We start from the raw sequence: 13,524 nt of genomic DNA, 5'->3' as shown, positions 1-13,524 counted from the left end.
TGGAATAGCTCAGCATAATTGTAGCTCTATAATTACTTATATAACAGAAATTAATTCTTGCAAATATGCTTACATAAATGATTAAATATAAATAAACTTATATAAGTGATTAAATCATTCCATTAGAACATTCAAATTATAGACAACTAAAATGAGTTATAATTTAAAATACAATTGACATACCTTGGTAATACCTGCCAAAATTCTATGACAAAATAATTACTCTTTAAAGCTCTTCAAAATAGACTCAATTATTTTCAATGTGAAGAAAATAAGTATATACAATGGTGAGGCCCATGCAGTAGTTTCATGAAATATTTAATATACGAAACTGCATATGTGGCCATGACCATTACGTGGCTCATCTCTGCAGCTTTATCTTATACTAGGTAATGTTAATTGCACATGCATCTGACAAGAAAATAGAGACTTTAGTTCAGGTAGGCCTGCAGTGAATTCGGATCACAAATCAGTTAGAAATAATGAGTGACTTTTCCCCATAACTTGATAACTATTTCAAAATTACAGGAATATTTACACATTGCCAGGCTAACTTTCTTCTGTATTTAAGGTTTCCAAAACACAGCACTTAACTTCCCCCATTAAGAAGTTATATAAACATGGTAAAGAAATTCATCACTTTTGTCACATGCCATTCAGTATTTGCAAATTGATGGCTTAGATTTAAATGAAATATCTTAAGCAATAGTAAATATATTCTGCCTTCTCTTAACTTCATAAAGGCAGATTTCATTACCTTCAGAATACTGGTCATAAAGACTGATGAACCCATAAGAATAAAAATCATAAGCCCAGTAACCCTTTGCTCCCGAATGCCAAGAAACTTGGGCTGTTCTCCTGGAGCTGAACATTCTGATTCCAGTTTTAAGCTGTTGACATGAGTGATGGACAGGACAGTGGCAGCCACAAACCACGGCAGGCCCATGATGGAGCACACCCCAAGCATGACAGCCACCATCAATAGATCCAGATGGTACCCACAACCTTTCTGTTAAAAGAAAGAAAAGAGGATTCTCTTAGGAACTGAATTTAGTATAGAGACAAATGACACCACCACCATGGAACAGTAAGAATAGAAAAGAGATACTATCTTGAGTCTTAGACAACTGATTCTAAAATGCAAAATAAATTAAAGATAAAAAAGTAACAGTCTGAAAATATATAATCCACTTAAAGAAAAGTTGCAGATGTTCCTATTACAATTATGATTATAGTAACTTCAACCTACTTTAATAGGTTTAATGTATGTCTGGGTTAATATTACATTAGTTTCCATTCTATTTCTGTTGGATAATTCAAGTCATTATTAAATACAGTCACTTCTCTTAGTTTCCTTAAATGGGCAAGTTAACTCACAATTCATACATCTACTCATTCATTATTAATTCACACAAAAAAATTACCGAACACCATGTACCAGGCATCAGGTAGAAAACAGAGAAAACAGAGTTAAGGACCGTATCCACACCAGTGCTCAGATGGCCTGAGTGTGAACAGAAACCACTTCCTGACAAGACTCAAGAAGCCCTTCATATCAGATCTCCTAAAGAAAAACTCTGCTCAAACACTGTGTTTCCATTTGCCCTCTTTTGTCTCAGTGGGTGGGTGTCTCAATGTCTTACTGGGAAAAATAATACCATGGAATCAAAGCTTCCTTATACACACCTATTTTTATCCTGATACAGCTCTTGCTCTCTATCTTGTTCTCATTTGTTTCAGTTTCAACACTAGAAAAATTTGCCTCTCCCTAAAATGAATTTTTGTGTTTTCTCTCTACTCCACTATCACTGACCTCCAGGTGTTGCAAACTTCAGTGCTTTCTAGGACCAGGCAGGAAACGTAATTGAGACAAAATAGGTGCAGGGGGCATGTGGAGTGGAGATGCAGGGAAGTGAGACACGGGTGAGTGGCTGAGGGCTCCGAGGAAGAAACTAAAGGGCAAACAGCCAACAGCACTTGCCTCTCTCTTCACCACCCCATCCCCCATAGGAAATTGTCAGTGGAAAGCCTCAGAGGTAGCAAATGGCTTGGCCTATTTTACATTCCAACTGTTAATGACTAACTTCATGAAAGGTCATATAATACAGTGGTTAAGGGCTTAGGTTCTGGAGATAGGTGGCCTGGGATCAAATACTGGCTCAACCAATGCCCTTGAGCAAATCATTTAACCTCTTCTGCCTCTGTTTCCCTATTTGAAAAAGGATGATGGTGATAACAGGAGTCACTTCACTGGGTTGCTGTGAGAATTACATTATTTAATTTTGAAAATTATTCAGAACAATGTCTGATACATACTAAGCACCCAGTAAATGTTAGGAACTATTATATTCTGGCAATTGAACAATACATTTTTATTTGTACTCATTTGTTTCAAGGCTTCTCAATAAAAAGATGTGTTTCTTAAGGGCAGGTAACATATCATATAATTTCTCAGTATTCCCTATAGATTTTAATGCAATCATTGGCACACAATAAGCAATCAATAAGGTACAGATGGACTTTTTTAGAGGAAAATATGCATCATTAAAACATCTTTCAGAATCAGATTTAATAAGTATAATTTAAAATAAATATAGCCATTACATTTGTTATTATGAATATGAGCAGAAATTACCAGTTTTTCTAGAGGAATAATTTTGATTTTTTTTTACAGGCAGTTTTACCAAACTGCAAGCAGTTCTTAGTTACTATGAAATCTCATATAGCCTAGAGTGTGAAGCATCCTATTTGTTGCATATTTGTCATGATACTGTTTTTTTTTTTCTATTTTGTTTTGTTAATTGTTTGATTAAGAAAAACACTCTTAAAGTCGGCTGTACTTCCTTTCCTTTCTGCTTACCCCTGCGAAATTATAAAAGTGCAGGAGACAACAGTGAGGAGAAAATGGCAGATACCCACAAAAGGACATTTTCCTCCTCCGCTGTCACCAATTCACAGTGCCCTTCCTTGGGGTGGCTTAGCCGTAGCGGTGTTCCAGTTCACCAGAATGCCTAAATGCAAATTCTCTCGTCCATATGACTCTAGAGACTCTTTTTTGCAAGTAACTCGGCAAAGGTTTTTATCACTAAGAGCTGGAGAGCGGGAAGAGAAACACGCTGGTACCAGCTTAACCAAAACGGCATAGGAAGAAGCTTCACCAGGGCCACACTACGGTCTTCTGGTCCTTTTGAATGAACAGTTGGGAAGATGTGGCAGCATAGAATAGAACGCAAATTTTGGTCCCTTTAAAGGAGCGTGTCTTTACCGCTGAGAGGAGTGTTTTGTCCTAGGGACCCTGGAGTGAGAAGGATATAGAATAGCAAAGGACCTAAGTCCTCAAGCCTCTGCCTGTGAGGGAGCACGCAAGATGTGAATGGTGCCCCCTGGGCTGTTTTGCAAAGTTATGGTACTGCTAAGAGAGAATGGAAGAGGTGCTAACAGCCATGAGATAAACACCAGGGAAGGGCAGAGGACAGGGGCTCTGAGAGTCTGGCTTGTCCTTTTAGCACACCCTGGACCTTCCCAGGGTCCACACTCACTGGGGCTTAATAATAGAAAGAAGGCCTTCTTCATGATAGTGATTTCCTATAGCTCTTACCTAGTGTTTTAAAAAGACAATACAAATATAAACAGTGGGCCTCTGGATTGCAGGAAGCAGACAAAATAATGGTTTCCAAGTGAATAATTTCATTTTTAAATTTAGAAAGCTAGCTTTGTACAATACAAGCCTCTAATAAAAACAAAAATACAATTTCCCCCTGATTATGGTGTACAGCAATGGGAGCATCTTAATTTAATGTGAATCAAAGGAAATAAAGCAGTTCTGGCACTTCCACTAATTAATCATCATCATCCTTCTTGCCTTTCATTAAATATCTTAAAACTTGGTCTTTGTACCCAAATTATTAGCTGATAGGCATGACAGCCAAAGGGAAGTATCCTTTTGTCAGAGAGAGAACTCTGTACCTTCTAACATATTTCTGTAGATTTTTTTCTGAAATAAAGACAGAATCAGAGCTTTTATTCTCACTTTCATCCACGAATCACAGGAAATGGACATATGGGAGGAAAAGGGAGCATAGCAACAGGTGATGCTACACCAGACCCCACTAAAACCAACATGCAGCAAGACAAGAGGCCAGCCAAGAGGACCATCTGATACCCAGATGCCACTGCTGAAAAAATTCATTTCAAAGCTTGGCAGCAATTTCCTGCATCTGTCAAGTTAACCACATAAAAGACTATAGATTGACATGAAGAACCAGGCTGACAAAGAGGGCAAAAAAGAACATATCAAATGCCATAATCATCAAGAGAATGTGGTGCCAAATGAATGTTGCAAATGCATTCATTTACTCAAGTGATCTGAGATTGTATTGCTGTTTATTAAAAATGATGTCAAAAGAAGCCTGAACTGTCTACAGAAACATGTAGAAAAGCCCACAGTTGTAGCTTAACAGAAACTTTCTTTTCTGTAAGATAATATCTTTCTTTCCACTTTTAGAGAATGTGCTTTTTTTAAAAGCAGTTATTTCTAATGCTTTTCAAAGGGAGTCAGCTAACCTATGCCTATCCCACTTTTCTAGGTAAGAAAACAAAAGATGCTAGAGTATGAATCTATACCTATATATAATATAGATGATACTTTGCTTTCTCAAATTTTTACATTTGCAGCTTCTATCACTCTTGAATGACCCAAAAGATCATGGGGTGCAGTGAATTGGAGTTTTGCTAATTTGAGCTTCTTCATTCTGAGGGAGGAGAAAGTCACTTAGTGAGTTGGGCCAACTTCTTCAGCTCAACGCAGCTTTACTGTGTCTGTAGTAACACTTTCAAAATGATAAAAACATTTTTAATGGCATGAAAAAATTTCTCTACAAGAAAACAACTACTGCTTTGGTAATGGAAGTAAAGAAAAGGTGAAACGGTGAAAAGGTAAGTTTGGGAGACATCAAAATGATGAATTCCAAGGTGACTTCGATATAGGATATGAACTAAGATATATGATGTGGGGTCAAACCAGGTGCTTGATACAGAAACTAGAAAACACAACTCATTGAACTATTTCAGGGCATGATCCAACCAAGGCAAAAACGGGTTTTCAAGTGATAAAAAAAAATTAGTAAAAGCTGAAAATGTGGTTAACTTGTGGTCTGGGGATATACTCAAGAAACACGTATCTTTTCCTGACAATGTGGTTCAAGTCAAAGCCAGGAGACCGTGCAAACATTTCAGTGAAGCAACAGGTGGGGAGACCAGCTCTGGACCCAACCGTTAACTCTGAGTCAAGACTGTTCTGAGAAGGTGATCTTTTGTTGTTAGCAGGAAAATCAGCAGCAGCAGACCACACTATACTGAAGCTTACAGAGGACAATGGTTACAGGCAAAAAAAAAAAAAAAAAAAAAAAATTAAAATTAAAAAAGTGTTCAGTGTAGATAAAATATGTCTTCACTGGAAGGAATTTGCTTTGAAAACATCTACATCTAAGGAGGAGGATAGAGTGTTCAGACTTACAGTGACCAAGAAAAGATTAATTCTTGGGGCGCCTGGGTGGCACCGTCAGTTGAGTGACCAACTCTTGGTTTTGGCTCAGGTCGTGATCTCAGGGTCGTAAGATTGAGACCCCCACCCCCACCTCCTGCCACAGTTAGGCTCAGTGGGGAGTCTGCTTAAGACTTTCTCTCCCTCTCCCTCTGCCCCTCCCCGCCATGCTCACTCTCTCAAATAAATAAATAAATCTTTTAAAAAAAGATTAATTCTACTCATGGCAATATAGCATAACTTATGATTAAATCACTTGCTCTATTGTTTACTAAATCCAGCCTATTAAGGGATAAAATATAAATCTTTTGATTGCATAGTCATTTATTTGTATAGTAAAAAATTAATTACAAATCATGTAATATATTTTAGTAATACAGCCTCAAGTTTATTTCCGTGACAAAAATATTAAATGCTTTAATGCTACATTTAATTCTACAAAAGCAAGTACTTGAAAAGAGCACTTAAAGGATATTTTATGGTATTTTAGCTATTCTACGTGATATGTACACAGTGTATTTGTTGATTTAGAGCTTTGGAAAGGCTGTCAATGTCAAGGGCCTACCACAGGCTCATGAAGAACAAGGAGCAGATGCTATGTGATTTATAAGGTTGAGAGACCTGGAAAGAACAAGGACAGAGAATGAACCAAAAGGTTATATCGCTCTCAGCAAATCTTCACTTACTTCTTCATTTTGTTTCAATATGATTCCATTAACGTGTAGGAAAAAAAAATACTGCCTGTATTAGTTTAGCTGATAGTCTTTACAAAGAATAATTTTTCAGCAAAATCAGTGGGATTTCTGCCTAATTACAAAGGCTAAAAACAAAAACAAAAAATCTGACTTTATTGAAGGGGAAACAATAATGATATGGCTTACTTTCTTCCTAAAATAGGAGGCTTTGAGGTCATTTTAAAACATGTCATATAAAAAACATATATACGGCCATTAAAAACGATGATCAGATTTACATGGTTGGCGTGGGATGACTACTATGATAACGCTCTTACACGAAAAATAATACAAGGAACGTATGTAGTATGAAAACATATATTTGGCTATATTTCAAAACTTTAACAATGTAATCTCTAGGAAATAAAATGATAGTGTTTTTCACTTTTGTCTTTTAAGTTTTTATACTGTCTAATTTTTAAGGCAAAATCATATAGTACTTTATGAGAAATATAGAGATGCTTTCAGCTCTAAAAAACAAGTTGGTGTCCAGGAAGATGTTTTCCTACTTCCTGAGAGTTAACAGACAAACAATATTCAACCTAAAGTACGTGCACGTGTTTAATAGATCTATTTAATCAACTATGTAACTTTCACAATCACTCGGTGGTAGAATTTGCTTTTGCAGATGACTGATATCTTAAAAGAAAATAATATTTTGAAATAATTTTTATTAAATAAGTAGGCTATTAAACTTGGAAATCTGAATTCCTTGTTTTGAGGGATGCACATCACTCAAAAGTTTCCAACATTGAATGGAGTAGTCTTGGATCCAGCTCATATAGGCTATGAGAAACAATTGTTTAATTTTCAAAATTTTTTTGATGCCAATTGATATCACATTGGTAACTTGAAATGGGCCATGGTGGGGGTACTCATACCATGAAAATTAGCAAACATTATAAATCAGGGTCTCTCTCTTTTAAATGCAGAGAACTGGTTGTTAACCATCTACTAGCACACCACTTGTCTAGTTCCTAAGACTTTTTGAGATATTTTTGTAAAATTACCTTTTTTAAAAGTTTTAATTTAAATTCCAGTTAGTTAACATACAGTGTAATATTAGTTTCAGGTGTACAATATAGTGATTCAACACTTCCATACACCACCCAGTGCTCATCACGAGTGCCCTCCTCAATCCCCATCACCTATTTCACCCATCCTCCCCCCCACCTCCCCGCTGGTAACCATCAGTGTGTTCTCCACGGTTAAGGGTATGCTTCTTGGTTTGTCTCTCTCTCTCTCTTTTCTTTTTTTTTTTTTTTTTTTGACAGGGAAAGAGAGAGAGAGCATAAGTTGGGAGGGGCGGCAGGCAGAGGGAGAAACAGGCCCCCTACTGAGCAGGGAGTCCAACGTGGACTCTATCCCAGGACCCTGAGATCATGACCTACTGGAGTTGAAGGCAGACACTTAACTAACTGAGCCAGCCAGGCGACCCCCTCTCTCTTTTTTCCCCTTTGCTCATTTGTTTGCTTCTTAAATTCCACATAATTAAGAATCTTATTTGACAAAACCAAAAAGTGAATTGAACGAACTTTTAGAAAAAGGTTTGAGCACTTGAGTTATTTTCTATAAAGAGAATGAAGAACGCTCTTTGTTTTCAGATAGACACACATTCTCCTCCAATATATACATAAAATTCCTTTTTAGTAAGATTTATTAGAAATAATTGTGCTTTCTCACGTTAATGCCATTACTATTTTCCATCAAATAGTTCAATCAGAGATTGTTTAATCCTTCTAACAAACATGACTTATAAAATTCTATAAAGCATGATTTGTGTTGCTCTGACAAGGAACGTTTCCTAGAGTTTAAAGAGTGTATGAAGATAGCTGGGAATTATCTCATGATACCAGAACAAAACAATTTGATTAACCGTGCATGTTCTGCTTTTATAAGCTTTGATTTGGATTATTTTTTTAAAAGACTTTATTTATGTATTTGTCGGAGAGAGCAGAAGCAGGGGGAGCAACAGGCAGAGGGAGAAGCAGGCTCCCCACTGAGCAGGGAGCCCAATGTGGGGCTCAATTCCAGGACCCTGGGATCATGACCTGAGTCGAAGGCAGCCACTTAACCTACTGAGCCACCCAGACGTCCCTGATTTGGAATATTTTTGGCCACTCATTGATATCGTGGGTTTCATGTAACATATTCCTGTAAGTGATAGTGTTCACATTGACTATCTCAAAAATACTGCACAGCAGTGAATAACTTTGATTATTCACAATTGCAAAATGGCAGGGTCAGAATATACTAAGTAAGATATATCCATATTTATTATATTAGTTTATTAAAAAAGTCATTGAAATCGGCAATAAAACTCAACAAAGGTATCACTTACAAATGATAACATCTATGGCTGCGTTTTGTTGTCATAGACATCATGGACAGATGAATAACTAAACCAAATGAGAACTACCTACAGATGTAATTTGTTCCAGTAATGAATGCGATCTAATAGGCATACTTAGGGCCAAATAGAGAAGTAGAGGAATCGCACACACAAGACAGATTGGTAAAGCTGCCCTTCCCCAGAATAGACTGTTATTTCATTAACGTATGTTAAACATGGTAAAGAAAGTTACAACCTCGGCAAAGTGTATTATTTTACGTCCTGGAAGTGAGGTTTCAGAGTTTAGGCTCAACCAAGTGCTATAAATTCATTTTTAAAAAATTAAAAATTAATTAATGTTAAACTCATTGTGAGACAAAGCGTCATGAATATAGACAATAAAAATTACAAACCTGAAGACATTATCTTAATATTTCACTTACAGATGACTAGAGAGTACAGGTAAAGTATAATAAATATCAATGTCAGTTAAGGCACAATGATTTACATTAAAATGGATGTTGAAATGTACCTTTAGTTTATGCTCCTTTCTGTTGATGATGACAGCTGTAATCTGTTGGTCCATAAAAATAAGAATAGTACAAAGCAGAGCTGGAATAATAGCAGCTATTACTGTCCACCATGGATTTGGACCTAAAGGTGTAACAAACCAGCCACGATCATCTCTGGTAGGCTGCAAGAAATAAAGTGATGTAGATAGTTAGTAACTGGATTAATGAATACCTAATCAAATTAAGTCTTACAGATGCTACCACAAAAGCCCTAATTATAAATTGATATGCTACGTGAGCTATACTTAATAATAATAGTCAGATTTACAAAGCATTTATAAGGTACAAGGCACCAGTCTAAGTACTTCAAATATTTTAACTCATTTTTTTCTTTACAACACTTTAAACAAGGTGCGGATAATAAAACTGAGGCAGAGCAGGGTCCAGTAAATTGCCCGAGGTCCCAAAAGTAGTAAGCGGTGGAGACAGAATTTAAACTCTGACAGACTGGCCAAAAAATCTCTGTTCTTAATCAATACCTATAGTACATACAATAATATTAATATTTACCATTTACAGTTGGCAAATTTATTTACGTTTATAAAGAGCCCATTGACAACTGTGTATAACTCAGTTTAGATGTGTGCACAGGTCATTATTGCAAATGGCAAAAAGACACTTGGTCATATCAGGAGCTCTGGGAACGGTTCTAAACATTGCTGGTACCTGAGATGAGTCCCAAAGGAATTCATTTTGACATTCTTTGAAGACCTCCCAGCCCTGTTTGACAAGTGAGAAAACTGAGGCTCAAAGAGGTTAAGTAACTGGCCCAAGGTCACATACTTCATTAGTAACATGGTCAGAATTCTATCCCAGACCTAATTTTATCTCTTTTCCACAGCCTTATCCACTGGGCAATTTTGCGTCAAGATAAAGCATTTTCCTTTAGTTTCAAAATACTTTCTTATCTTTCAGGAGTGTTGTATGTGGATATTCTTGCTGGAATAATTGACAGGAGATTTTTTCAAGTGGCCTCTAGATTCCATTTCTGTTTTTTTCTTTGTAATATTAGACCAAAATTTTAGCCATGTTGTGGGCATTTTATTGAATACTCTATTAATCTATATTCCTTATATTTTCATGAAAACCTCATCCTCTAAATAAGATTAGACCTAGAGATGGAGAAATAGATTATAAATGCCATGATAACTTCACCTTGAAAACACTTGGTACTTGTAGTTTTGGAGATGGGATCCCAATGGCATAGTCAATTAAAACCATACAGAGAATTGTAAGAAAGACAGCAAAGTCACTCACTATGGATCGAACCTAAAAATAATGAAAATGCTTGTCACTTGAAGAACTATAAATAGTAAGGAGTACTCAAGAACATAATCCAGAATCACAATTTATAATCACTTAATGACATAATATCATAGTATTATATTTTATGCTTACTATAATATTACCACTAGCTCTGTCAGAACCTGAATATATATTTATGTATTCTGTTGCTAAGATGGATACGCACTCAGCCTTTCTAGAATGAGGCATTATGTAATAGCTAAAATGGCGACTGCACTGTTTTCAGTATTTAACGTAAATTTATTATGAGCTCAAGTGTGTGAATATTTACAACACAGAATAAGACTGCATGGCCAGAATCTGGCTGAATTTTAGGATTTTTTCTCCCACAGGTAACATTTTAATATGATAAACCGAAAGCACAATAAAATAATCTATTTATATTGAAGAAGCATAATACTTTGGCTAGTTTATCTGGATGTTAAGTATGTGTACAACAGAGTGGGAAAATTTAAAAGTTATTCTGTGGTAAGCGAGATATTTTTTCCTTTTTAAAAAATTTTAATTCCAGTCTAGGTAACATATAGTGTTATATTAGTTTCAGGTGTACAACATAGTGACTCAACAATTCCGTATATTACTCAGCGCTCATCAAGAAGGTATGCCAGTTTTTAAAGCCATGTTTCGTTTTTAAAGCCATCTTCAAGAAAAAAATCCTTATTACAATCATCGACTAGGTATGGCTTCATTTAGGATGACTTTATGACTCATACACCCACACAAAATGCAGGAGATTATTGTTCCAACTTACTAAAAAAAACCTGTATCAATCAAATTGAGCTTTGGGGGGAAAGGAATTAATCTTCCACCTTAGGGAAGGAAGAGGTGACAAAAACAGAAGTTTTCTCTGGATGAAACAGATCTCAAAACATTTTCTTAAAGCAGAATTTTGATCATAATCTTTAGCTCATCCCTAAAAAAGCTTGTTTTCTTGTTTCTTTTCTTTTTTTTCTTTTTTTTTTCTTTTTGGCTGAGTCAGACATTATAGGTGTTACTTTGCAGTGTTAAATATTGAACTAAGCTGTTTCTCTGTTTACTTTCCTCTCCAAATATGCAGATGCAAACGTAGTGGGTTAGGGGGAGGGACTGACACTTTAAAAAGGAAAAAGAGAATAGTGTTCCAATGAGTCTTGCAGGGGCTTTCCCAATTAGAGACTGTAACAGTGGCTCCTATGAGGTACCTGTCAGGCTGGAATAGTTCCCACTGTTCCCTGGGCAAGAGAGTGACAATCAGTAATGCAGTGTGTGCTTTTGATTTCCAAAAGCCGTAAGTGGGAGAGTGGGAGCTTATCTTTGGGATCTGAAGTTAGCGTAAAAGCCTAGAGGGCATGTGCTGTCCTACCACCTGTATCACCAAATGCTTTTCTCTTCACCTCTCCCCCTGCACCTCTCTCCTAACCTGGCAGCTCCCTCCCTCTCACACACACACACACACACACACACACACACACACACACAGCCTTTTCGTGGCTCCTTGTATGGCAGCAATTGCTATTTCTTTTATCTTAAAACACATCTGACTCTGTAACATGCTTTATGTTGGTTTATGTTTGGATCAGGAAAATTCTAGTCGAAGTACCTTCGTTGGAAAATAGCGGCTCGTCTTGAACTGCTTCAGGGTGGCTGACAGAGTAACTGTGGAAAAGAACAGGATCACTGACCAAAACAGAACATCTGGTACATATGGGTGATCGTGGCCACAAGCTCGTCCAACATACTCTCCATGCAATGATTTGCATTCCTGCCAGAGAAGTAAAACAAATGGAGCTAGTTAAGAAAGAAAAGGACACACTTCTTTCAGAAAACTAACATCTGAAGATCAACTGTAGTTGAGATGTTGAAGCTCTTCATTTATGGCTCTCAGTGATTTAACAGACATCAGAGAGCTTTATGAATTTTATATAGATAGGTAGTAAGCAATATTGGAGATTTATATTATGTTAAAATTGAACATGAACCACTTTTAAAATTTTTGCTTTTTTCAAATTAAATTTAAATCTGTAAAACTAATTGATCTACCAATCAATGTTATTTAACCTCATATCCGCCAAGTTCCTAACACTAAATTTATGGAAAATATGATATACGTGAAAGTGAGTGGTTACTAGGGTCAACACGACACCAAACCATTTAAATATATCATCTTAATTAATTTCCACATCAACCCTATGAAATAGGGAGATATCATTATTTCTATTTCATGTCCGAGGAAACAGATACGGGGAAGTAAAGTAATTTGCTATGGCCTCACTGCTGCTGAGCAGCTGCTGTGCTTTGGTACAAACATAGTGCCTATGGTGGGAATATTATTGCACATTAAAGAAGAACAGTGATTTTGTAGAATTATCTAGTCCAAAAGCTACCAAGAAAGGTGAGAAAGGCAACGAGAAAACCATGATACATTTCTTCTAGAATGTAAAATTGGGAGTCAAAGAGGTGGCTCAAATTTAGATTATAGAACAAAAAAGAGAAAGTTAGTACATGAGCAAGGCAAAGCTCATATTTACTGTGACTTCTCGTTTTTTGTTTTTTCCTGGTATATATTTTTATAAGCCCCTGAAGGATCACTCTAATTACTACCTTAGCCATGAGGTGGCAGCAAAGGCAAAAAAATTTCTTTTCTCCAAGAAAAACTGAGCATTTAAACATTAATATTTTGAAATGAAATAAAAAATTCTCTTTAAAACTCATTTTGGTTTCTTTTATTTTATACTAAAGATTAGATTACGGAAGTATTACTTTTTTTTCAAAACAGAAAATCATGATTTAAGTGATCCAGTGACCTCATTAGTAGTACTTGAGATATTCTGGACCTAAACAGAAATTGAATTTATTGAGGATCCTTCCGTACCTTCAGAAGATTTTAGAGTAGATCACAGATAGCCCACATTTTTATCTAAAAACAAACCAACGCCCAGTGAAATCTTTTTGGGGCAGCTACCCCTAAGGCTAGGATTCTTGAAAAATACTGTTAGCTTACCTCACAATTATCTAAAAGAATTGTCCCCTTTTCTAATCTAGCCCCAAATACCTTCCTTG

At 36.2% G+C, this 13,524-nt stretch overlaps 1 protein-coding gene across 1 annotated transcript in view; it reads right to left on the bottom strand.

Moving 5' to 3' along the window:
- The window catches only part of SLC4A10 (solute carrier family 4 member 10), a 118,861-nt gene that overhangs the window by 26,304 nt on the left and 79,033 nt on the right, over positions 1-13,524 (bottom strand). Inside the window, exons 11-14 of the mRNA XM_045780822.2 lie at positions 12,065-12,226; positions 10,336-10,449; positions 9,141-9,302; positions 758-1,009 (exon numbers count right to left, since the gene is read on the bottom strand). Of these exons, the coding sequence (XP_045636778.1) occupies positions 758-1,009; positions 9,141-9,302; positions 10,336-10,449; positions 12,065-12,226 (690 nt within the window). The remainder of the gene's footprint in view (positions 1-757; positions 1,010-9,140; positions 9,303-10,335; positions 10,450-12,064; positions 12,227-13,524) is intronic.

This window comes from Ursus americanus, chromosome 1 (assembly GCF_024610735.1).
Source record: "Ursus americanus isolate L20-20 chromosome 1, mUrsAme1.1.p, whole genome shotgun sequence".
Lineage (NCBI taxonomy): Eukaryota > Metazoa > Chordata > Mammalia > Carnivora > Ursidae > Ursus > Ursus americanus.
The sequence above is the reverse complement of the archived record's forward strand: the minus strand, read 5'-3'. Positions and strand labels throughout refer to the sequence as shown.